Consider the following 26,342-nt stretch of genomic DNA (forward strand, 5'->3'; position numbering starts at 1 on the left):
AATGTCTTGAAATACAAGCCCAGTGGACATTAATGAAACAACTCAGTGGAACATCATCTAGGCCTATTCATTGTGATATTAACAAGTGAACTTTACATTGAATCTACCCCACAAGCTTGTATGTATTGTGAGCTAATGACTAAAAAGTGCCTATGTTTATCAAGCTAAATGTATGGACAATCATCTAGAAAAATGGTGCTTTGTATGCCGGGATCCAAAACAGCTTTACAACTTCAGCAATGAAGGAAAACGACCTACAATACTGTCCTTTGTTTTCACACTGCTACTTATTATAGGATTCACGCTGGCCAAGTTCGGTGGCTCTTCAACACAGAAGATTGAAAGTTGTGAATCCCATTAAATATGTCTTGGGCCAACAATTCAAATAAAGGTCTTAACCCCTCATGCAAAACTTGCGTAAATTAAATTTATTTTTACATTCAACAAAAATGCAAGTATACCAACCTCAAAATTTCACAAAAGTATTTAAAAATTGCACATGCACATTGTCCTTTATTTCACCTGGACAACACTGTAACCCCCTGAAGTCACATTCAAAATGGTATCTCCTAGCATGCTGACCCTACGTAAGGGTTACCTCTCGCAGCTGAACCACTCATAAATGGGGGTGGTGATCGGATTGGTGAGGGCATTGGGCGACCTGAGGGGGAAACACAAAGTAGGAAGGAAAAAAGGTCAATCAGAATTTGGTGTGTATCAAGGGGTTTTAATTTGGCTTAGGAATTACTTAAATCTTTGAATCTTGTTGAGCTAGGCCTTTTCACAAAGTTCTCTTTAAAATATCCAAACTGTAACATTTTGTGTTAAAGGGAAGCAGACAAAATCTTAACTTTTCTGGCCCGAAACTTCAAGAGGTTAGTCTATTTTAAAAACTATGACACATTTGAGAATACACAGAGGGCACGTAAGCCATAATTCAGACCAATGAGGAGGAAAGTAACTGTTGGAAAATGATGCTTTATGGCAAGAGTCCAACTTGGAGGGACCCTGGAGTAATGTTGGTTATTTAGGAAGAATACTTTCCTTCTGATCTTCTAGTTTTGTAGACAGAACCAAACTAACAATTTCACTGAAAAAAATATGCTTGTATTTGGATTATGATAAACCAACAGGAGTAAAAAAAATTAGCTAATATTTGGATTATGATAAACCAACAGGAGTAAAAAAAAAAATTACGAACAGAAAACCAGAACAAATGAAACCGGAACAATTTAGAGCACAAAGATACAAGGGAAATTAAAAACCAAAGATTTGGGGTAAATTACACAAAGTTACAGGAGATTGCAAAAGCAGGTCCTTTTATAACATGTATACACTGAAAAAAAAGATACAAAGATTTTTTTTTAACTACAAAAAGTGGAGTGGATTAAACCAGGGAGATGTTAAGAAAAAAACAGAAAAAAGGAAAATAAATCAAAGGACAAAAAAAAAAAAAACTGGAAATGAATCAAAGGACAAGAGGAGCAAACCCAAAAAGAACTGACCAATGAGGCAGTCAGAATGTGAGAGCTATGTCTCGCATCGTAAACTGAGGTTTAAGTCCTAAGAGAGCAAAGAAACGGACAGACAAAATGAATGAGGAGGCAAATAAAGGATGAGGGTGGGGAGAGTTATGAAGGTTTCAGGAGAATAGAGGATGGGAGTGAAAAGGTGATGAGGATAGAGCTAAGATGCGGGTTAGGGTTTGGAAATGAGATCAGGTAGTAAATACAGAGTGTGTTAGAGACAGGTGATCATGGGAACAAAGAGACAGATTATCGAAGGAGAGATGGGGTAAGATGAGGGGCGAGATACATCAACAAAAGAGAAAGAAAGAAAGAAAGAGAAACAAAGATGACAATAAGTTTACATGTGAAAAAAAACACCCAGTAAGACAGTGAATGAAAAATACATAAGTGGTACCAAAGCAAGACTTTCTCACAATAATTGTTCTTTTGTGATCTCCCTTGAGAATTGGACAACTGATAGAAATAAGATTTGTTACTGAAGAGAAGAATGTGAGAGCTATGTCTGGGACTTTTGTGAGTCCCTGTGAAGCTGTGGTTGGGGTTGGTTTTAAATAACTAGGTATCAGCTTTTCAAAACTGAAACTGTAAGCTGAAATTGTTTTAGGTAAGGGAGTGATACAGCTGGGATTAAATTATAGAACAAAGAGATTACTAGTTGTATCTCACCAATTTGACATTTCTGTATTATATGAATCTGAAAAAGTTAGAGAACTAAAGAGTGAATAAAGCCCCACAAACCTCTTGGATGTTCAGGTTCTGAAAGCCGACGACTGTCAAAAGGATCGCTATGGAAACAGAAAAGAAGAAGAATGTTCTTTACACATCTCACAGATTAAAGGTGGGAGAAGAAAATCTAAATATTGACATCGTCAATTCAACCTTAAACAACCTTTACAGAAACTTACAGAAAATATTTGGTGTGAAAAAAAATTGACAATCTTTAACCGACATTTGTAGTCCTCCACTTTTGTGTTTGTTTACACATTTCACAGATTAAACGTGTAGACAGATCTGATGTCGCACTTTGAGGCTCTGCCCTTGAGCCCATGTCCATAATCACCTTTGACCTTGCATAATTTCACATGGCCTCATGGTTCTGGAGATTCACAGCTAAATTTGATGTACAAGTGTATACATAAAGCCAATACCTGGGACCAGTCTAGATTAGCACCTACCTAAAAGTGGTCTCTCGGCAGCCTCTGGGTGTGGTGGGTGTGACTGGTTGTTGATTCTGTGATGGTACTCGGTACGGAGGTGGTGACGTACGACTGAACAATGGGGTACTAGTCATAGGGAGACTATCTGGATCACTGATGAATACAAAAGAAAAACAAAATGATATTGTAGCTAGGGTTTTAACAACAAGGGTTAATTTCTTTCAGCTGATCTAAAAAAAGAAATAATAGAGCGCGCAAAGAAAAAAATGCTTGCTAAAATGCAAACTACCATGTGATGCTAATATGTGGTTTGTGACTGGTTGAATTCCATCGTGTCCATTAACTTTTACTTAAGACTATAAGCCACACCAAGTACCAAAAACCTTACAGAGACCATTCAATGACCACAGATGCCCAATCCTGCCTAACATTTCAAATTTGTCTACAGAATGTTGTCATTAAAAATGGCTAAAAAAAATAATACCAAACAGAAACTTAGTTTTGTTTTTAGCCATACTATATTAAATGGGAAACACTGGAAAAGGCCAATGCAGAATATAACCTTTACTTTGACCTTTTGGTTGAGTGGAAGTGGGTTAAATCTTGCAGCTTTTTACGGCCGCTGTGGGTACTTTGGTACAAGTTGTTTGCGTCCGCTATGGTCTCTAATGGGTTAAGATAACAAAATCATCATTTTATCTTTGCTATTAGCTACCCAAGAAACTCCATACAACCATACAGGGCTGAATAGTATTGCTGTACGTAGGGGCAGGATGCCATACGTTTACAACATGTAATCACATGGTGATTTGTCAGGCAGTTTGGGCCCGACCGGGAGTCTGTTCAGACTTTCCTCCTGTACTTCTGATCAATGATTGGCTGAATATTCTACTGCTTGGTACAGGATATCATTCAGAGTCAGGGGTAATCTGTGCCAGTCAGTGGCCAGAGACTCTGGGGGTCGTGGGAGGGGCACTCGGTGATACTAACATTTCACTTTTCTGTCTTTGCTGAGCTCATTTTTGCACTACTCCTTTACACACGCACAACATTAAGAAAGCATTATATTCGTAACATTGTGAAAAAAATGTACAAAAGAAAAGATAAAGGGAAACAACCAGATGAAAGTTCTGAGCTGAATCCTCCCAAACATGATGTTGCGGCCCCAAAATCAAAATACAAACCGAGACCAATCAAAAGATTTTCATTGATTGATGTTTTTCATAAGGTTATTTTTACTGATCACTAACAGCTCTTCCATTCCACTGACTGCCCTGCAAATAAAATGCACAAAAAGACCCCCAAAACAAACGGAAGAAAAAGGGAGTCTCCTTTCCTGCCATTCTACTCCTAGAAACAGCAGGCAAAAAGACCAATAAACTTATCCACCCTTTCTAATTTCATAATCAATTGAATAAAACCCTTCTTCCCTAAACTCTGCAGACCGGAATTTCTTTAAGACAATTACACGACTGCCTTTAAAACCTCCCAACTCCCGTCCAGTAGACAGTGCTAGCAACTCAGACGGTTCTGGTCTAGAAATAGCCTGATCAAAATAAAGTTAGAGGTCGCTGAGTGTCAGGACTAGACCATCAATCCAGGTGCATAGAGAAAGAACAGCCTGTGTGGACTTCCTCCCAAGGATTAAAAGGGTTTGGATGCTTTTTGTAAGACACAAATCACAAAAGTCCACAGATTTACATAAAACTTTTACAATAATGGTAGAAAGCTTCTTCTAAAACATGAGGCGCTGAGAAGTTAGTAAAACAAATCACAAAAATAATTTTTGTCTCAGTTTGACTGAAATTGGTTATGTGTGAAAACAATCTAGAAAGAGGTTTGCATTAATGCCATGTAAATATATCCCTGAGATGTGGTGGTTGTGAAAATATGTTGTGGCTTAACCAAATATTTTCAGACGAGTAGCTGAATGATGTTATAGATGTTTTAGTACATGGTACATTCAAACATTTTGAAATTCTTTGTCGTTTTTTTCCAACTGATTATTGCATAATAAGCCAATTACTGAGTATACAGAGCATTACACACATCGATGTGAATGTGAAACCAAATTGTATTTTTTCCCCCGATATATAAAACAGCCAGCTCTGCCTCATAGCTCTTATTAAGACTTTAGTTTGCAAATGGATTTGTTGCTTTGTGTTTTGAAGAAGGGGCAGTGGGCGACAGTCTTAAGAGTGGGAGAAAAGAAAAGATCAACCACAAACTCCTTAGAGGCATGACCTCTTTAGAATCTGATTTAACAGAGGCAGTCGCTTTATTTATAGTCCAGGCCATGACAGATTTCCCAGGCGAGTCACCTGTTAAATACGGCAGGAAATCTTGTAAATAGCAACTTGCGTTCTCTTTAGCGCACAGTTGAAAGGTCACCATTCCATGCATCATACACATGCAATACACAGATAGAGACGCAGGCAGTGAGAAGACGTTGTGTCTGTTGCTTTCTGGCGCGCCACATTGACGGAAAAAAAGACCCTTGACGTCAGCTTAGCAGGATATTTAAAATGGTGGACAGGAAAACAGGTGGCGTTGGGCTCGGTACTTGTACAGGTAGATGTCAAACTATGGCAATTGATAATCAATGAGTTTTATAAACCTTGTACTTGAAGGACGATAACTGTTGAAGTTTATGAAAAAGTTTCCAAACTGAAGCTGCTTCACAAGTTGTGACAATTGGTGAGTATTCTTTTTCTTGTTTTCTTGTACAAATTTGGGAGTCAATGTTTCTTTGTGTTATACAGTATTGTGCACATTTTACGAAACGCCTTTACTCAATGACCATAAATTGTGAAAGTTGACATCCAAAATAAAGCGCGGCAGACTGTAGCTGTGTGAGACATTGGTGCTTGGGGTCGGTACAATACCTTTCACGACAAGGCTTTGAAAGGGTGGAAAAAGAAGCATAGAGACACAGCCAAGGGCACAACTTCAAGACATACATGTTTGTAGAGTGGTACTTTATAAATGATCAACTGTTTGCCTTTAAGTACATTCATTGTTCATGGACATAAACCAATGCACAATAGCACTCGTCCACCCCTTCTCTTTAATACCAATGGGTACCCATGAAGAAATCGAGGTTGAGAAATCTTGCTTGTACATATCAACGTCCATTACCAAAATAATCTACAGCTGCAGTGGGCATTACACATAGTGGTTAAATCCCCCAATATAATTGAGCACGTTTGTGATATCCTTCCTATGTGTTATACAATAAAAATACATGACTACCGCCACAGAGCGCTTTAACTCCACCAACACTTGCTGCTTTATTTTGGTAATTTTAACAGCAAGATAAGAAAGTGGGTGTGGAGACTAGAGCGCTGAAATGTCAGAGCAATTTTCATATTGTCAGATCTGTCCCACTAAATGTACATGAGTAATCTTGACAGCCATTGCAAAATCAAACAAACTCGGGCGGTATCGGTACAAAAGACTTGTGTTGCTCCAATCATGCATTACATACTTAAGTGATTTCTCACAGACCAAGAAAAAAAACCTTTGTAGTAGGGAACCCACAACTTCTTCAAGAAAACATATAAGGTTCTATATAGACAAAGACCCAATTTACACATTATGATTAAATTAAGTAAGTAAGGTTAGTGGTCAGAGCACACTGATCAAAACGTCAAGCAGAAACTGGCTCTTCTCAGAGCCACCACTACTCGCAAAAGAGATTTGTACATGGTGACTCAGCAAACCTTAGTATTTTCCACCATGCATAGCTTTAAGTCTTATCTTATGGACTGAATTGATCTTGAATCTTACAGTACATACCGTATGTGATGTCTTGGAGACGAGTGTACACTACTGATAGCTGGGTTTGCACCGTGAGGAATTATAGGTGTACTAGGAGAGGAGGAAGAGGAAGCGCCGTCACGACGATTGGATAGCGCCCTCAGCTGACTGCTAGCCTGACGTATACCCTGGTGATGGGTCAATTGTATTCTGCAGAGAAGGGGGCGGAGGCAAAGGAGAGGAAGAAGACAAAGATGTGAGTACAATTCACAATCGTTTTTACAAAAGTATAACTTTTATTCTTTCAATCCGTGAGGTATTGCATGAAGTGGTATTAATGTATTTGGTTTGCAGAACACTATGTGTATACCTACTTGCTTGGTAGGTTATGTTCTTTTGAGAACTTTGCTATTTTCTACGGCTGTGGAGTAGATATTTTGGATAATATAATATTGACTGCAAAGAGAGCCAAGGAAAATGTGTGCTTACTGCAGGGAGATATGGATTCCTGCAGAGAGCCAGAATTTACTGCTCAGAAAACACTCACTGTACAGAATTTCACTTTTTGTTGATGCATCAAGTGCCTACCGCATCAAGAAAGATACTTTAATTACCACAGGGACAAGTGCCTTACCCCAAAGACTCAGTACTTGTATTAACTGTTTAGAGTATAACTTACTGCACAAAGAACTTACTATATTAAATAAGAACCTACCAGAGAGTAAGATAGTTACCTTATCACAGAGTGAAAGTACCATCTCTGCTCTCACAGGTACCCATTTAACTCTGGGTGAATAGAAGCAACTATAGTCAAGTGTTTCAGCGAAGTGTCACAAATGTCATGATCGGGATTCAAACCCACACTCTAATGACTTAGCCACTAGAACCCGAGTCTGATGCCCTAAACAACTCGGCACCTATGTCTTCACTTTCACTATTGCAAATCATTATTACATGTATCAAGGATAAACAATTATTTGTTTAAGGAGGTGGTATTCCAAATCCCCCAACATGTTTACAAAAATATTGGCACAAAGCATTGAAATAGTTAGTGACACACATCTTAAAAGCGTTAACACCCAACTTCCCTTTAAAGTTAACAGCTTATTGACTATAGCTATTTCCAAGTAGATCAAAGAACCTCCAGTATTAATCTTTGTGATGGGTCTCTATAAGTTGAAGTATTTACATGACAATTGACAGTATCTACCAAATGGTACGAGTCAAACATTTGTCAAGTTTGGATGATGCACTCTGTAACTCGTGGAAAGTGAATGTACAACAATTTATATTTCTCCATCTCCTGTAATTTGTAATTCTTTCTATCCGGACAGTCAAATCAAGATGTAGTGTGGCAATAAAAACAATTGACAATTTGTATTAAATCACAATGTGCAAGTCACGATTAAAGCAGCATGACTACTTCTCAGAAAGCAAATCCACTCGTTCTTAATTGCATTGTTGCCTTGAATTATAAAATTATTATGAAAACCATAATTTGTACGTGTCAGAACTAAGTCACATAAAGGGTTTTCAAAACGTTGGTAAGAGTAAAAGCTTGAAAATGAAATAGATTTTAAGAAATTAGTAAAAAATATTGGTTTTGAGCTGGCAAATCAAAACTCAAAGTTTGAAAACGGTGAAAACGCTAAGGTTTTTCCATATTTTTCAAGAAAAATTACTCATGTGCTACCAAAATGTTCCAGTAGCATGCACTGCAGTTGGTTGCCCCTAGGTTGCCAGGTGGGACAAGGCCCTAGAACTTGATGTTGCACAGAACAACTGTACATAAATAAAGTGCTCCTCTTTGACCAGCTGAGGGCACTGTTCAAGCTGTCACATCAAGCATCTTAAAATCACATGGAAGTGACAAAGTGACATTTATTTAATCACATCGAGAAGCATTAATACTCCGCTGATTTGAGGTTTGGCAAAATCCCAAATACGTCTGGTACATCAAGCTGTAGAATACCTAAATTCTTCAGTTTAGGAAAAAGTGTTGGGTTTTGAGAATATAAAGTAGTTGCTATTAAAGGTAACTCTTATACAGGACCAGAAAACACATACAGAATGAACAAACAAGCAAATGGTATACAACAAATGAACATATCAAGTAAATAAACAAGAAAGTGAAAAAAAGAAAAAAAGAAATGACTAAAAGAGACGAAAAGAAATAAAACATTCCAATCCAGTATAAATACCAAGAAATAACAACACGAGATAACAGGAGTGTAAGATATAGACAAATGATGAATCCAAAGTACAAAGACTGGGAAAGAACTCTTAACCTGGAAAATATGCCGACCAACACTGGTTATTATTAGCTAAATTAATTTGGTAAGAAGTCAAAACTTGCTGTAGAGACGTGACAGGGTCAACTATCCACACCACATTTGCATAAATATTAAAATTTTAGATTGAAATTCAAAAGATGAAAGGACAAGATAAGAAATCCCAATCCCAAAATGCAAAAATTATTTTACAAATTAAAAAAAAAACCTTTTCAACTTTTGGAAGATCAATTTGTGGTTCAATGATGAGAAGAAACGAAGACATGGGGGAAGGAAATGCCAAGATAAAATTTCCTTGCGGCCTTGAGAGACGGCTCACATTATAAAATTAGTCAGAAACTAACCGCAAAAAAAGTTATGTTTCATCCTTGCTAAACATACATCCTGACATAAAAAACCACACCCTTGCATGCAAAAACTAAGTCTTCTTCAAACTCAATTATAAGTCGATAGAAAATTTTACATTTGATAGAAAAGCATCTTAAAATCTGATAAAAAACATGCATAAACTAGGAGAACCAATTAATGCTTGAATATACATTGAATGCCACCTTTATAAATTGTCAAAGTTTGTAACCTTAATGGCTAAATCTTAAAAAAAATATTCAACTCAAGTATAAGTCACTGTGCATGTCTTATTTAGCAAAGAGAACCTTTCTAATCAATACATAGAAGAAACAAATGAAATAAATAAATTTAAATAAATCAAACCCAGGAAGCAAAAACCATTTAAATACAAACAAAATGTTACTGATGGAAGAAAACAGAGGTATTGTATTTGGAACATGCACAAAACCTCTAACCCTTCAAGGTTCCTCAAGACAAATAAATAAATATCTATTAAAATAAATACCATTAAAGACATCTAGACAACTTTTCAATGGATTTGCTTTTCAGGAAAGACAAACAAGTAATAAACATGTGAAACAAATGAATTCAAGTAAAGAAATGTCAAGGGAAAACAACCAATCTTATCAAGGAAAACCTGATTTGAGGGAAGAAAATGAAAACATGCCTGAATTTGGATGATATTAACAACCTACTAACCTGAAGAGTGTCAGTCTTTAGTGAAAGTGCAGCGGAAGAAACAGACATGAATTAAGTGTGTGGCAGCGTGGTGATGAATAAGAACGACAACCACAGAGTAACAATTGACAAACATGGCGGCTATCTTGGATTAAATGTCAGAGGTCAACAATACAACAATTCACATATATACAGTCACCTCAGGTCGAGTGTCAGAGTTCAAGATGTTATGCCAATAAAACCACAACATTTTACATACATGGCGTCCATCTTGGATTCAGTCAGAGGTCACATTCTATGGCCAACATTACAAGGAAATAATTCACATTTGTAGCAGTCACCTTTGGTCATATTTGTCAAAGGTCAAATTTTTGAATCACAATGAAAACTTTTCCTCGTAAAGAAGTTATTTGGAGGCCAAGAAAAAGCCAAACTGTTTTAAAAATAACTTGGCGATTGTCTTTTTACTCTATAGCAACTGTCATGGAAAGATGAAGTTGAGAATGATACTTTATACAAAACATAACAACTAAACAGTGCACAGAAAATCATTAAATATATGAGCCCCAAAAGGCAGATACCATTTATTAAAAGATCTCCTCTTACTTCAATCTTTGATGTTTGGTGTGCATGCCCCTATTTTCTAGAGTATGCAGTCGACCAAATCCTTCCAAAATGAGATTACAAATTGTTTCCATTAATCACCCTACGTTGACCCCATCATCTTTAAAGCACTAGTTCCACTTCTAGATACAATGTAGTAGTGATGGGGGTAATCCCTAGTGTGAGTCAGCCAATGTTAATTAATGGCAATGACTTTGATCCAAGTAGGCTCTTGAGTCATACAATTACACATTCTAGCTTCCCCACCGAGGACGTAATTACATAATGAATTGGTTGCTTCAACAAGTTTAGTTTCTTCTCACTCAATTGCACAGCATTGGTCATTCGTGAAATATCTTCTTTTAAAACGTGAGATCATAACTTAAAGCAGTCACTTTTGCTCAACAGTATATCATAGAATACACAAGTCAGTACTAGTCAGTACAGGGCCCAATTTCATGGCTCTGCTTACCGCCAAATTCTGTGCATACGATCACCATTCTCTGCTTTATGTGCAAGCGTAAAATGTCTGCGCTAGCTGTGTAAGTAAAGAATGCCTAGTAGAGCAAAGAATGCCAAGTGGAGTACGCATGAACATAATATAAGCAAAAATTCCCTGCTAACCCGTGAAATACGCTTAGTAATAAACTGGAACGACTGCCTTTATCCATTATAACTTTGGCAGCAGTCCAAAATAATAAAAATGGAGGTCTGTCTGCTTCAAACCATTGCTGATAAATCTCCCGATCACCAACTCTGCCAAGCCTTCCTGTCCCAAATACACAAAACTTAAAGTAGCGACCAAACTGGTTGCCCGAATGACAATAGCAGATAACAAGAGTTACTGCGTTTTATACAACCAGTGATGAGGGGTACCAGTGAAAAGATGTCAATTGTGGCGGGAGGATATCTAATAAGGACATTTACTTCCTCTGGCAGGAAGTGATGATGGTGGTAGGGGTTGATGGATTAAGTGGTAAATGATCAACAGAGGGCGGTATTCACTAATAGTTTAACAGTCACACTAACAGGCCCACAAGATTTTTATTTATTAATTCTGGTTGTGAAGCCAAGGACTCACAGAAAAGCAAACTTTATCATTCTACTAGCCAATAACCCAATGGAGGAGGGAAGTTTCAGTTTTAGATGTGGGAGGAAAACCCCAGAAAATTATTTCAGGGATAACCCATGCAGTCAGGTAGGGACTGAAAACCCAATCCACAAAGTACCCCAGTGTGATTTGAACCAGAGGTGGAAGGCAAGACAGACCTCTATGCCAACCTGACTGCCCAACTTATTGCTTTTATTGTCTCCCAGCAGTATGAAAGGATATTCGACTCAACCCTTTCACAGTTTACATCTTGATTTTGTGGTATAAGCAATTTTGGGGGGAGGGTTGCCTCATCTGTGGCTCACAAAATGCCACCAAAAAGTTGTACTTTGTCAACACTTCGTGGAAGGAGGAAAGGATAACAGACGTCTTGAAGTCTCAGTTGTTGCAGTGTACGGAAAGATTAAACTTCCTGAGAAAAATGTTGAACTTATTGAGCCTGAGGGGTGTGAAAGCAACAGTATTGTTGACACCGACAGAATTCACTGGGGTCAATGTAAGTAAATCAATTAACAAATAGAGTTTTACTTACTCTGGTGTTCTTGTCGCTCTTTTCCTGGGGTAAAAATACACAGAACCAAAATTTAATCGTTTGTTGTTTGTTTAGAAGATCTTCCCGTCTAGGGAACTTGGCAAACTCCCTCAAGGGGATATTAGAAACCCATTAGAAACCCAGCTTGTCTATTTTTTTTTTTAGAAACCCAGCTTGTCTGTTTTTTTTTTAGAAACCCAGCTTGTCTTTTTTTTAGAAACCCAGCTTGTCTTTTTTTTTTAGAAACCCAGCTTGTCTGTTTTTTTTAGAAACCCAGCTTGTCTGTTATTTTTGTTAGAAAGTCAGCTTGTTTTCTTTTTAGAAACCCAGCTTGTCTGTTTTTTGTTGTTGTTAGAGAGCCAGCTTATTTTCTTTTTAGAAACACAGCTTGTCTGCTTTTTAGAAACCCAGCTTGTCTGTTTTTCAGAAACCCAGTTTATCTGTTTAAATAAAACTTACTTTCCCTCTCGGCAAGTGCACATGAAGAGACCCAATACGATGATGAAGACGAGAGCTACGATGAGCGGTGGGACGACTATAAATAAGAACTCAATCAGGTGGTCTGGTGGTGTGGTTGTCAGCGCTGGTGGCATGTACTCATCTCCTAGATGGATTGGTCCGGGGCTGGATGGGGATGGGTCCATCAGGGATAACTGGTTAGGCTGGGTCTGAAGAGGAATTAGGAGGGGGAAGTGGTTATGAAACTATTTTCTTACGCTTGTGTTCATTATTACTATTAGTTATGTTAGATACTTCTGTATCTTCTGTATCATCCTACTTGCTTTTTTTTTTTTTGGGAGACTGTTTTTATACTAGTTTTTGCTCATGTGTTGCCCTCCTTTTGTTAGCGTTGTGTTCTTTGCATAGCACCATATAACTGCTTTTTACTATGATTATGTTACTATTTATCAATTTGTTGTCCATCTGTACAGCAAATGTTGTGAAAAAAAAGAAAAAAGAAAAAAAAAAAGCAATTACTCAGGAGAGTTTATGCAAATGAGATTTTACCTTGGTTGGTGACTGGCTGCTATTAATGGACCTCATCTTAAACACGGTCCATTAACATCAGCCAGCTACCAGCCTGGTCATTACCACGAAATAAAGACAATATTGTGCATTGTTATTCCCTAATAAAAAAAATCAAGAAGACTACTTATTTCTGCCTACCAAAACTAGTTGACACCATTGCACGACAAACTCTGGATCAAATGCTTGGTGAAGCTTAAAGGGTTTGTAGGATCCATTCATGCACTCTGTCATCACCTCGGTTCTGACTGAGAGAAGTTTCCCAGAAAAAGGTGTTGTGGAACCAACAATCACATAAACGCTGTTGAATAAACAAGAATATGGTTCAAAAACAAAACAGAAATAGCTTCAACTTCAAACCTAAATAATCCATCTCAGTTTTGAAAATTTTAAACACTTGAAAAATCACCTTAATCAGGGCTACAAGGATTGTATAGACAATTTAAAGGCAGGGCAGATATCTGTTCAATACTAAAGGCATTAGACTAGGCCAAAGTAGGACATTCAAAAGGCAGATGGACAAAGATTTAATTTTTCTTGACACGACAAAGCTCTTGATGTTTTCAAGCACATTCAAGGAATCCTCACTCCCAAACTGGGCCAGATCATAAGCCAGGAAATTCAATTACCAACCCCATCTTCAAAGTCCCCCAGACAAACTTACAAAGCGCTATGAATATTAATATCTTCCTTGAGGTTATCAACAGGTCTTGAAAACGAGACTGATTGAGGAGTATACAGTAATCTCCACTGTTAACCCACTCAGTCATCCTACGTTGTTAGCGATAACATGCTGTAGGTGTCAGTGAGATACACATGCTCGTTGTAGTGTTATGGGAAATTTGCTCTTTCCTTCGGGAGATGTTTCAATACAGGACAGTTCACTCAGCCCAATTCGCAACAAGTGTAAATTTAAAACGCATCTGTTCTCATTCCATTAAAAAAATATGTTCCTGTCATAGTTGTTAAGGTGATCATCTTTAAAATCTGCTTGAAAAAACAATTATTCACACAGTCGAGAGCGCTTTGAAAAGCCAGAAGACAAAGCTTTATCCTGTAGAAATATAATAGAATGAACTTCTGTAGTAAGTACTCTTCTGTCGAGGTTACAGGTTTAAGGATGTGCATGGTATACGTTCAGCTATGCATAGGTAAAAATTTCCTCGTTGATTCTTTCTCAACAATAACACAAGTATACTTGAGAGTTTTCTAGCAGTTAGATTGAACTTTTATTTTGTTAATTTTGTTTGTGTCAGATTTAAACTAGCCCTCAGGAAGGGCAGCCTAACTCATTAAGCCTTGTTATGCCAACAAAGATCTCTTTAGCAGGGTCAAAGATGCCATGCAAAGTTTCTGCTGCCATCAAGCCTGTCTATATCTGTCCTTCAAGGCTTCCTCTGACCTGAACACAGTTCCTGGAATAAGAAATCTTAGCGTTCCCACCCTCCTCTCTGCTGCAGTGACTCACCCAAGCTTCTTTGAGGTGCCTGGCAACAGGGGAATCCCTTCCTCGGTCGTGTCAGTAGGTCCTGGGCTTAGGCGGTGGATCACTAATTGCGTCGGTGAAGACCAAGCTAAGGACACTCTCCTCAGGAACTCTTGTTGCTTGGTAGCTGGTAACATGTCCTCTAAGTTTTGGTTGCTGAGGAAGAAAGTGGCCAGGTAGCTTGGGGATTCTGTATTGGCAGTTTGGAAGGAGGGGATAGGTGGGAGAGAACAGGAAATTTATGTTTAATTGGTAAATTTCACTTTTACTCCTGGGTGATGAGAAGAAATTATAGTTTTAAAAGGGTCTTGCGCAAGGATGAAAATGTCATGACCAGGATTCGAACCCACACCCTGATGACTCAGCCACCAGACTTGCGTCCGGTGCACTAAACCGCTCGTCCAAGACACGCTCAACACAAGTGATATTGGATGATAACTTATTGACCTTTTACATCTTTCCGATTGACATTTCAATATCAAACAAAAAATCATCAGGTATTATTATTTATAAGTAATTGGTCATTGATAAATTCTCAACAGCAAATCTACATGTCTTTCATCATGCTTCCTAGCTTGTCTTCCAGCTGATGCTAGCCTGTCATCCAAACACCTGGATCAGTATAAACTGTATCTCAAACAGGCCCTGATATTAAACCACCTTTAATCGCCAGATGATTTTTGCTTTAATGTAGAAATGGCTCTGTAGCTCATTACTCATCACACACTTTGCCTAATTAGTAAAGTTGCCAGACGCACTACAACATTTTTTAACCAGCTCGTTAGTTTACATGACAATGGTTAATTGAATCTTCCCTTCTGATGATGTAATAGTATAGCTACGACCTTTCCTAAATTGTAGCAGTACTGTGAAAAGACAACACTTTTTGTAGAGAAAAGACAACACTTTTTGTAGTGTGTAAGGTCCCTTGTAAAATCTGGCCCACATTGCTAAATTTTGTTGGAGGTCCAAACTAATGTCAAAATCTTATGCTTGCGGACGGTTTGACCTAGGACCTGAACCAAATCATCTTGTGAAGAAAACCAAATGGACCTTTTTGCACAAAGTAATCCGTACCTGTACCAACAGACCCAAGATTAATTTCCACCTGCTATTAATGATTCATCAAACTTAATTGATGGGAAACATCAAATTGACTCCACTACCAAACATGTCAAGATTCATTTATAGCTCAATCAGTATGTGTGAACTACACAGGTGGTGTCAACACCAAACCATCTTAATTTTCAGATTGATTTTACACGTAGCGATCATAGACCTGTGTATTGAAGATCACGACCCTTAAAGAGAGGGAGAGAGTTAGACTTAGGTTTTATTTCGAGAAGTGTATGGTTTACATCACACACTTGTTGGAAATTAAAATAAAAGGTTTTGAGAATGCAGCGGATACGCTTTGTTGTGTTTTTCTAATTCAGATTTGGGGACTCTGACAGTGACACATTAGAAAAATAAAACCAGAGCACGGTTGGATTATAACGATAGACAGCCCAACTCCAATTTGAGAAATAAGAACTGGAAGTATTACGATAGATGTGTGAGTCTGTGGGTTTCCCAAAATAAAGAAGTAAGAGATGGAAGTTGTACGGAACTCGTGGGAGTTCTGTAGCTGTTCTGTGGGTTTCCTAAAGGAAACTCCAGAGGAACATGACGGCTTAGAGCTGTTCCGAACCAGTTGATTCGTGGGATGAGCCTACAGTGTGCCTTCGGCTTTGTAGCATAAAAGATTAAACCCTCTAGGCATGTGAAGATTAATTCTTCTGTCATCGGCTCAAACGGAAACCCCAAAATACAGCTTGGCTACGGAGCCTGAGGAGTATGATAACATGGATGTCTGTATTATCATGACTCTGTCTATTGCAGACTGTAAAACAATGATTCAAATCAACGACCAAATCAGACGAGATTCTTATCTCGTTGGTAATAATTGTAGTTGCACAATAAAATGTCTGCTGAGCATCCTTTGGAGTGACTTCTCTTCAGTGATTACAGAGAAGGTCTTGAAAACTTTAAGATGCCAGACCTGCTTTAAGTTGTAGGATGGTCATTTGTGATACTACTGTAAGCAGCTCTAGGAAATCAGTTTGAAAGTTTGAATGAAAGGTGGCTAGGTTTTTTTAGATAAGGTGGGAACGTTTCTTCTTTTCCAGTCAAGGATCTAAATCTTATAATCTTACCTTAGCCTGACAGCTTTCAACACTTAATAACAGCATCATTGTCCTTCTTCAAAAAGGATGTGTTCTATTTTGGGCGAGTCAAGTTGGCGAGGGGCTCTCTGTTGAAAGTGGCTCCGGATGTCTAGGGACATCAATCTTGTCTTTCAAGTACAAACGGTCAGTGGGGTTGTCACTATTGTGTCGGTGTTGGTAGTCAACTGCATTAGTGGTGTCCTAAATATATCTCTTGGTCTGCGGTGCTTTGATGAACAAATGCACTTCAGAGCTACTACTACCTGGCTGGAGTGTGTTCTCCACACTTGGATGGATCAACATTTATCAAGATTTGGAGAGCATAAAACATTTGGAGGAAATACTTGGAACGTGACACCAAGGATTTATGCAAATTTTTTGCAGGATTATGTAGATGGAATAAAAGAGATCTTGATGATTCTTAGAGCGAGAGAGTATTTCCAGGAAAGATATTCACTGACGGCTCTTACTTGTGCGAATCAACCGACTTCAAATTAAGTTTGCACACATTAAGACAGCAGAAAAGTTGGATGAACACAATATATCATAAACACACCGTTTGTCGTTTGCTTTGTGTGGTCACCACAGATCATCTAGACTGGCAGGTCGGAGGAGAGCACATGCGCCATTAGAGAAGGTTTCCCTCACATAGAGGTCAAACAACCTGTGCGCCATACATGGGTACATAGCCGTGAATTTCCCTTGTTTTATCGACAGTTTACCTATAAGATGGCAGCTGGATGACATCAAAGGATAGGGGTTGATTCAGAACTCCCATGAGTGCTTGACTCACTGACAGTCAGTAAACACTCCATGTTTCATCTGCATTGTCTTTTTCTTGATGCTAAAAAAACACAATGGGTCTGACTAAAGACATGACTACTTCATATAGGCGGAGCTGGATTCCACCCTATCACCGAATCCTACGGTAAGTGCTTTATGATAAAGTCGTCTCAAATAAATTAATTTAAATGGAAGAGACTATCCTGTAATAAACTGCACAAATTCCATCCTTGATTAGACCTACTTTAAAAACAACAATTATTGTACAGTAAACATTAAAAAGTAATATTGGTTTTCCTTTCAGCGAAGCACTGTATGATCAGCATTTTCAAAATGTGCAAAAGAAACAACATAACCGCAGATGAACATTCCTTTTACTATTAAGGTCTTTGATGAAACAAGGAATATGGCATACCTGGCTGCTCCGTTATTGAGATTTGCACCTCGACTCTTGCCGACTGATAGGTGTTGGTATTCAGGGCTATAATCTGAAATAGAAGAAAAGGAAACAGACTATTATTAAACTCTGTGTAGGAAGCATGAACTCCTGTATGTACTAGGTGCTACATTTGAGAGAAATGGGTAGATTGGGTTGGTCCCCTTGGTCTAAAGAGGATGCTCACTGAACTTATTTGTTAAAACAAAAAAAGGGTCTTCCTTTGTTCTTGTTCATGGCATTGCTCACAATGTCGGTCTTCATCTGAAATCAATATTATATGTGACGGCATTTTAGTAACAATGTCTACTAACAATGTAAGCTTTAAACAAAGGGAATTGGTTGCAAGTTTATGTATAGGATGTACTTTAACAAGGACACCATCGGAGGTTTATATTACATCTATATGTAGAAGTTATTTTGCCTTGACCAATTAACAAATATATGATGATGCATAGAAGCTTTGTTTGAAAAGTTGGAAGGGGGTGAGGATTATTTGTAACCTTAGCTTATAGTGCTGCCAGCCTTAATGCACTTCCATATAGTCATGACGTTTGCTGCCCATGTCTTGTTCTGACCTAAAGCTTCAGTTCTGATTTTCAGATGGAACTGTTTCTAAAACAGGCATTTTTTGAACATTTTTGGATTGTTCCAAGTGTTTTTGGCTGCTCCACAAATGGTCTTTTTTACACGATCCAAACAACTAACATGTGAACACATTAAAGAGATTTGAGACTTAGTGTTGTGGTTGATCAGTATGGGTTTCAGGCTGCGCTACACCATGTGGATAGTATCATGAAGTTGGTTTGCAAAAAGATAGCATGTCCTGCAGAGGTTTATACCCTAGCAGAGTCTTTCTTGAAGACTCAAAGTTGATTTATCAGGCAAGGTTTCTAACAGGAACCTGTTTTGGACTTAGTCAGGAAGACTAGAGCAGGTTAGCTGAAACATTGAAATGAGACCAATATGAATCAATAAATCACACTTGAGGATAATCAGATAACACTGTTGGAACATTAAGCCTCGGGTGCGCTTCCAGGGTTGTAGCTAACTATTCCAGATGAGATGAGATGGCCGTTGGTTAACCACTGGCCCAGGCCTGATACTTCACGGAGGCAAAGAAGGCGATTGCCTCCGTGTCCCCTGGTCATTGCCTTGGTGCCCTTGAAATGCTCCAGTACAAATTTGCAATTTCATCATAGGGTGCCTTTTACCAAGAAGAAAATGCCTTGGTGCCCTTGCCCTTTCAAAAACAAAGCATACAGCCCTGCTGGCCAATGACCAAAACAGTTATTTGTTACAGTCACCCAACCCTGCAAGACAGTAGTTCCAGGGCCCCTGATCTCTAATCCATGATAACTCAACCGAACCATTGTGTACCTCAAGAATGATGTCACCAATACTGGCATCGTCTGGGGTGCCATAGACGTATCCCTGACGGGCAGGATCCGTCTGGACATACTGCAGCCATCTTGGTAGGCCTGGCTTATCCACTAGGGATGGTTTGTAGATGACTGGACCCGGCTGGTCTGGACCTAAGGAAGGAGTGAAAAGAAGGAGAGGTTGCTAATTGGTTTCAGATTGAATGGAACTCTTAAATCATATTAGTAGTGAGATGTAAACTTTGAAAACTTGCCAAGAGCAACAATGCCAGAATGCTTTGCAGTTTCTACATTTAATGTGTGTAGTGTGTAGATTCGATCAAAGATCAGTGCAAAATTTGTTATGATTTGAAAGTATAAACTCTCAGTTTAATGGATTCGGTCAAATATTTCACCTTGGAAACAATAGTAGGATTAGCAATGTATGCTAGTTCACCACCTTGTTTATCATTTATTAGTTACACTCATCAAAAAGTGCTTCAACAAATCTCAAATGACTATAAATTACCAACATTGGAGGTTTAAACCCTAATTTTTAAACATGCTCAACAATGCAACCAAAGCAGTCTGAGTTTGATGAAAAAACAAAAAATCTCACCCAGTGAGTATGACCCAAAGAAGTCTTCTTTCTCAAAAACATATTGGAAGTTCACTCCGACTTCAGCATCTTCTCCAGTTGCAAGAGATAGGACAGATACTAAAACAGCTGTAATGAAAAAAAGAAGATAAATGGATGAAGATTGTGGAAAGTATAAGTTAAAGGTGTTGGATGATAGAAATCATTCTCTCAGTCCAAAGACTGCTCAAAGCAGTCAGGGTCAAGTTTTCACATTAATCAGAGCCGTGAAATTAGGCCCAGCTCTCACTACTACAAGTGTGTATCTTAAACTAAAAAACAAAAAACAAACTCCCATAAAACTTATTTTCTCAAATATATCCTCCCTGCACAAATTTGAATTTCTTTTGAAAAAATAATGAAATAAACCCTTTGACCACCCAAGAAGTTAGGGTATCTTCTGCAAAAACCGGGCATTACTTTTTGTTTGCATTAAATCATTGAGGTAGTTCTACCTCCATGATTAAATTGTCATGAGGGAGTGGGATATGAGTGTCATGTAGGGTTATTATAAAGTACTATGAACTTATGAAGTTTGAGGATAGGACAGCATCATCTTGTCTTTGCTAGATTCAAGTAGTTAAGAGGGGATGTTACAAACATCAAATGCTGCTTTCGAGCAGGTGCAACATACATTTTGACCGACCTGCAAGACATGTGCCATGTCTTCCTCAATCTTCGCCAATCTTAAAGCAGACAACTTTTGTTATTCTTCCCTACTTGTACTTCCTCCACCCCTCAAACTTTCCCAACGAGTCTAAACACTCCGCTCCGAAGTGCCAAACAAAATCGCTTGATCCTAATCAAGGTTTTCCTTCCTCTATCGGCAGCACAAGACAGTCTCGAATAAAAAAGCTCCCCTATGTCTATCTCTGCAGTCCTGTATACACACACGCACCCTTTGGCAGCCTTTCTGAGTCATCCCCGGTTAGGGGACTTGTCTGGTTGTTAGATGGGGCAAGAAAAAGACAAAACTTAATCAGAGGGTATTACTATTATTGTAAATAAAGCTCAAAGATTTCATCAAAGAAAACTTCTTTTTGTGTCTGATTGATGAGTCTTTATGGGCGTATGTTCTCAACTTTCCCTTACTAAAGAGAACGGAGAGGGCATGTGGGCATTATATAAGTGGTGTTAAGCTCTCTGACCGGGTGAAAACACTTTCAGTTTCGCCCATGAAATTTGCGGAAGTGCTTTGGTCTATAGTGCCTTGTCTAGAGATTTGACCCCTCCCTTTTTGATTGTCAAGTACAGTTGTGGAATTAAGTATATTAAATATTCTAACCTTGAGGCTTTGCTATGGAGATAATAATAGGTATGGTTTGATTGAAAAGTTTGCTGTTTTTCACATTGGTTTCATAATTTTAACAAACTAACTGCACAGTATTTTGTTTTGCCTGGTGTACAGAACAAAAGTAATTGCTCTTTCAAGAACATTACAACAATCTTCTCCAGATCCCTTATAAGGTTTTCTTCTAACTGACACATTGTAACTCCAGAAAGGATCATGAACGATTATAACATGAGATAGCAGTTTTGCTTTAACTTAAACCACAACACAATTGTCAGCAGCATGTTTAAGATTTAAGACTTAGTTGTGTAAGATCTATATTTATACACATATAGATCACTATCCTTGCTCAGTGCTAATCTTAAGTAGGATTTATCTGAAGGGTTCGTAGAGTTCAGACCAACACCAGGTAAGAGTCCTTCAGTGTTGCTTGAATAAACACTTCTCAAATCTAACTTCCTGTAACATTCGTCAGATGTAAGCTTACCGTGTTTACTAAGACCAAAAATTAAATCTTGGCACATTGCGTAAATTTCATGAATTCAGAATTGTCGTTAGAAAAGCACAGGAAGATGCAAAAGCGTTAACAACTCTATCCTGGATGGGTTATTCCACTTCCAATCTCGATAGGGGGTTGTCACTTCATGAAAGTAGGGGTCACTTCAAGGAAATTGCGCCTGCCAACATGAAGATAAACTAACCAAGAATGCAAAGGCCCTCGATGACTGATAATTTTTTTTTTTCGGACTTGAGGAAGGAGGCAAGATGAACCAGGAACCTCGAGGGACGATACTTTGGTCATTGCTAGGCAGTGAAACTGATCTGCAAACACCACAGCTTTTGGGCACAGGTGTGGGGCAACTTCGGAGGGGTTTACCGAGCAGTAGCTGAATACAACTTTGGGCTTCATCAACAGTGCTGCGATTTTTCTTTTTAGTTTGTTTTGTTTTGGAGTGATTTATTGAGACTTGAGGAATTTAAGATGGCTGTGCTTCTAAGGACATTTTTACCGGTCCAGCTTGGGCATAAGAAGACCATTCACATAAGGTAAGGTTGTCAGTATTCATTGAGACTTAAAGCAATCCTATTTGGTAGATTTAATTTCTGGATGTAAATTTGTACTCATAATAATGGAAAGAGTACACTCAGATTCAAATGAATATGAATGTTGATTGAAATGAAAACAAGACTTGTAACGTTACAAGTTGTTTCGAACAAATGTAATCATCAGATGAATACAGATGATTCTCATGAAGTTAGTATGTGTTAACTGTAAAGCCATGGTTACATGGATTATTTTCCAGTTATGGTTTAAAAACAAGGTTTTGCATAAATCCTGTGTTCATGCATGAACATTACACTGGTGGTAGACAAATGGGGGTCTGGTGTCTTTTGAACAGTTTGTTTTGAATTTGTCCAGCCTGTTTTAGTTTTCTTTTATCTTTCATTTACTTTTCATTTAATGTATTTTAAGCCAGCAATTTGGACGTTTTCAATAATCAGCAAAATATGGATATTTTGGAAGTTGCTACAGCTCACTCAAAAAGTAATTCTAATTTTTCTGAATAACAACTACACAGTACATGTGAAGGAAGGGGGGGGGGAATGGGGAGGGGGACTTGGGACTTGGGAAGTAATGCATAATCCATCCAGGCAAAATGTGGCACACAGCATGTCCAAGTTTTAATGCAATTGGTAACAGTGGGCAGGGAACCAGGGATAATTGGCAAATCCGAATTGATCGTGTGTCGCTAGATAGTGTAGTACAGCTTTATGGGGATCAGGCGAGTACATGGCTACACCCAAGCGCCTTAGTCCAGCCCTTAAATTTTTTTTTTAACAGAAAATATTGTTTAGAAATTGCTTTCTAGAATGATTGATAAACCCTAAAAGTATAGCCCTGAAGTTGCAATGGAGAGATTTCCTTCAAAGTGCAACCTTATTGTCTTATTAGTAACAATGTTTTCTCATAGAAGCAATAACCGACCCCCATTTTCCGGAATTCAGGAGACTTTTCAATTAACAATTCAACTGCCCTCGCTTGACATCAAGTAGAAGTACTGTAGATTCGACCTATTATAGGAAGTCTTCAGCCAACACCCAAAAAATTAAGTGTATGAGTGGCATGTTAAAAGAAGAAAGTTTGTTTGTCCTACCCATCGACAATTTCTCTCCTTCCTCCGTATTTGTCCCAAAATCTTGCGTATTTATCCGGATCGGGTACGAAGGGGGTCAAGGTCACACCCCTTAAAAAACAACTTGACACAACAATTTTAGTTGAGCATGACAACGCTTTATGCCACAGCTTTATGCCACAGCTTTACGCCACTTAAAGAGAGTAGGGAATTCTTTCTTAAATCCATGCCAAGGTCTCCTGCAACAGTATCCCCCCGATGGTTTTACTGTTTAATCAGTTTGACCAAGAGTCACACCGACCTACATAGTAGAAATAACCCATCAGCACCAACAGCAATTGCCATGGTGCCATGTGCTTTTGCTGTGGTGCCCTGTGCAAGGTTCCTATACAAATTTCAGTTTAGAGGTGCTCTTTACCAAAGGAAAATTGCTGTGCCTGTTTCAAGAGCAAAGTTCAAGGCCTGGTCACATCATTTTATCCAAGATGTTAACCAACATCTTACTCCATGTAGCTGAAAATACTGTAAGACATGCAGTAAAGCGTACTCAACCTTAAGTAGAGTGTATGTCAATGTCAAGGCTGGCTATGACTGTTTCCGTTCAATTATACAAATCAAAAGTGGCAAAAGATTAATGAATGTATTGAGTTCATGACCTGCAGCATTCTAATCATTTTTCTATCTGACCATTGTTCAATAATTTAATAATATTCAGGTGACTAATGCTACGTGTTGTGTTTATAGTGAATAAGTGAGTTCAATGTAGCCTTGCTTCCTCACCTGATCCTAGGGGTGAAAAGTTCATTTGCAGAGGAGAGACATTTTGTGATAGAATAGACTGATAGCCATTTGACAACGATATTCAATAATATTTTGTCAAAACTATGCTCCAAACCTGTGCGTACACTGACAAAAGAACATTTATGGGATGGTATAAGTTTTTTTTTTTAACTGACATATGACAATTTCTACAACAGGTTCAAGTGCTCTTTCAATCAGTCATTTTGTATAGGAAAAGTTATTTCCATTGCTTTGCAAGTTAGACATTTTTCACTTTGCCCTTTTTTTCTAAAAGATGATTGCTACAAACTGGATAATGAAATCTAAGAAGTCTAAACAAAATCTCAGACGTACAAGGCTACAAGCTTGATACAATGAAATATTTGCAGACTATAAAATACAAGACTTTGTTTGTCTGATGACCAATCCCATCTGTATACTGCCTTCAACATCAACTGCCGTCAACATCAACAGCCTTCAACGGTCACCTGTTACAAAACACTGAAGCATTACTCTTTCTTCCGGCAAAACAACATGGGAGGCATAGGCAATGGTTGGTACCAAATCTTCCCATGTTCAAGTGCCCGGAAAAGGTGTTGGCCAAGGCCCTACTGCAGACAGATTGCTTCTGACAAGAAACGCTGATAGAACTTAGAAGCATCAAAGCAAAGACAGAGGCCCTGCCCCTGTAGGCGTACAAAATAAAGCAAAGACTCTGAGACAAATCTTATTGCCAACAAAACAAAAAACAACAAGTCAGCCAATACCAAAATTTGAATAAAAAAATGTGTATTTCAGTGGAGTGAATTTACACCTCCTCCGTAAAATGTATCTGTTTTTTGTAAACTAGTCAAAAGCTCAACAAATTCATAGAAATCAAATTGTCGCTTGGTTACCTAGATTGTTTGCTGTAAAACCTTGGAATTTTCCACCCTTTTAGGTACCCCCGTGTATCAATGTTGGGTAGAGTTTTTGGAGCAGTAAATTGTAAAGAGTTAGTCACACTTCCTGACAAAGACAGCCTGTGACAAGATGGAGGGTTACGGTGAACTGCAGAAGTGCCCCTTAAAAGATTTGATTTAGAAAGCAGACACTGTCATTTGACAGTTTAATAATGCTTATTTGTATCATAAACAGCACGCATGTATTCTTTATGGAATACTCAAACAATAGAAATTAGGCTTGTTTCATTTAAAGCTGTTTTGGTGTCTGCTCAGCAAACAGAAAACCAGTCCTTAACGTAAATACATTTTACATTGTTACTTGGCTGCACGACCTGTTTCTAGTAAGCAAGATCTTTCTTTAAAATGGAATAAAAGAGTGGCAATGAGTTTACAAAACATGTGTTTAAAACCGGCAGGGTCGTGGCTGTGTGATAAAGGCCTGACCCTGAAGGCCAGAGAAAATCTGTGAAAATCTGTTACTACTGTAGTGAATTTTCGAATCTTTTGCAAAGTCAGCCGGTTGTAAACAGCTCCAGTTATGTCCTTATCAGTCGTTTAAACACCCCGATGTGTGTGTTCTCCACCAATAGGAATAGCAAAACTGTCAAGAGTATTTATTAATCATAATATTTGTTTGTAACACTACACTAAAATTAAAATCAGCATTAAATTGGGCCAGAAAGCTGTACATTGAATGACTGATCATTCTACTTGGTCAGAAAATCCATAAACATAACCATGACTCAAAATGTTGGACTTTGATTACAATATGGAGGTACAACAAGGTTGGAATGTTCTCATCAACCCAACAAACAACTCTCACTCGAACTGGAATAGTTCATTCAAGTTGTACTCAACAAATGTACTGTCTGTGAGATCGAGACTGTAGCGTAAGTGTGAGGATGGGGGAGGCAGTGCTTATCGAGTGCATGCAAAACGTAAACAACCCATCAAAAAATGATTGTGCACAACATAAATAACATTGCCTACCAGAAACAACAGCGCATAAAAGACTAGAAGATGACATGTTGATGAGTAGTAACTCTTTCAGCTTTAACCATGACCTCCAATATGATGTAAACCCGGTAAAAATTGTGTATTTGTAACGGTAAAACAATACATCTACCGGCTCTGCAATGATGTGTGCGCTCTCCCTCTCTGTATGTGCGGAAAGAGCTTGTTGACCTTTTGGACGAAACTACTCTACGATGGGGGTGTCACAACAATGATTTCCTTATAATATATACA

At 38.3% G+C, this 26,342-nt stretch overlaps 1 protein-coding gene across 1 annotated transcript; it reads right to left on the minus strand.

Annotated features, from left to right (window-relative positions):
- Positions 1-37: 37 nt before the first annotated feature.
- LOC139939754 (alpha-sarcoglycan-like) lies at positions 38-26,243 on the minus strand. Its single transcript, XM_071935854.1, has 12 exons — positions 26,085-26,243; positions 19,927-20,034; positions 19,327-19,481; positions 17,926-17,998; positions 14,503-14,710; positions 13,176-13,335; positions 12,468-12,676; positions 12,009-12,032; positions 6,485-6,655; positions 2,705-2,839; positions 2,268-2,314; positions 38-661 (listed from the first exon to the last, which is right to left on the minus strand). The coding sequence occupies exons 1-12, from the start codon at positions 26,119-26,121 to the stop codon at positions 570-572; spliced, it is 1,419 nt and encodes a 472-aa protein (XP_071791955.1). The 5' UTR covers positions 26,122-26,243; the 3' UTR covers positions 38-569.
- Positions 26,244-26,342: the final 99 nt, after the last annotated feature.

Source organism: Asterias amurensis, chromosome 7 (assembly GCF_032118995.1).
Source record: "Asterias amurensis chromosome 7, ASM3211899v1".
Taxonomy (NCBI): Eukaryota; Metazoa; Echinodermata; class Asteroidea; order Forcipulatida; family Asteriidae; genus Asterias; species Asterias amurensis.

Coding starts and splice junctions, on each gene's coding strand:
- LOC139939754 (XM_071935854.1), bottom strand. CDS start 26,121: ATGTCATCTTCTAGTCTTTTATGCGCTGTTGTTTCTG. Junction 20,035..26,084: donor TTTATGCGCTGTTGTTTCTG/GTAGGCAATGTT, acceptor TTTTCATTACAG/CTGTTTTAGTATCTGTCCTA. Junction 12,033..12,467: donor TGCACTTGCCGAGAGGGAAA/GTAAGTTTTATT, acceptor TTTTTACCCCAG/GAAAAGAGCGACAAGAACAC.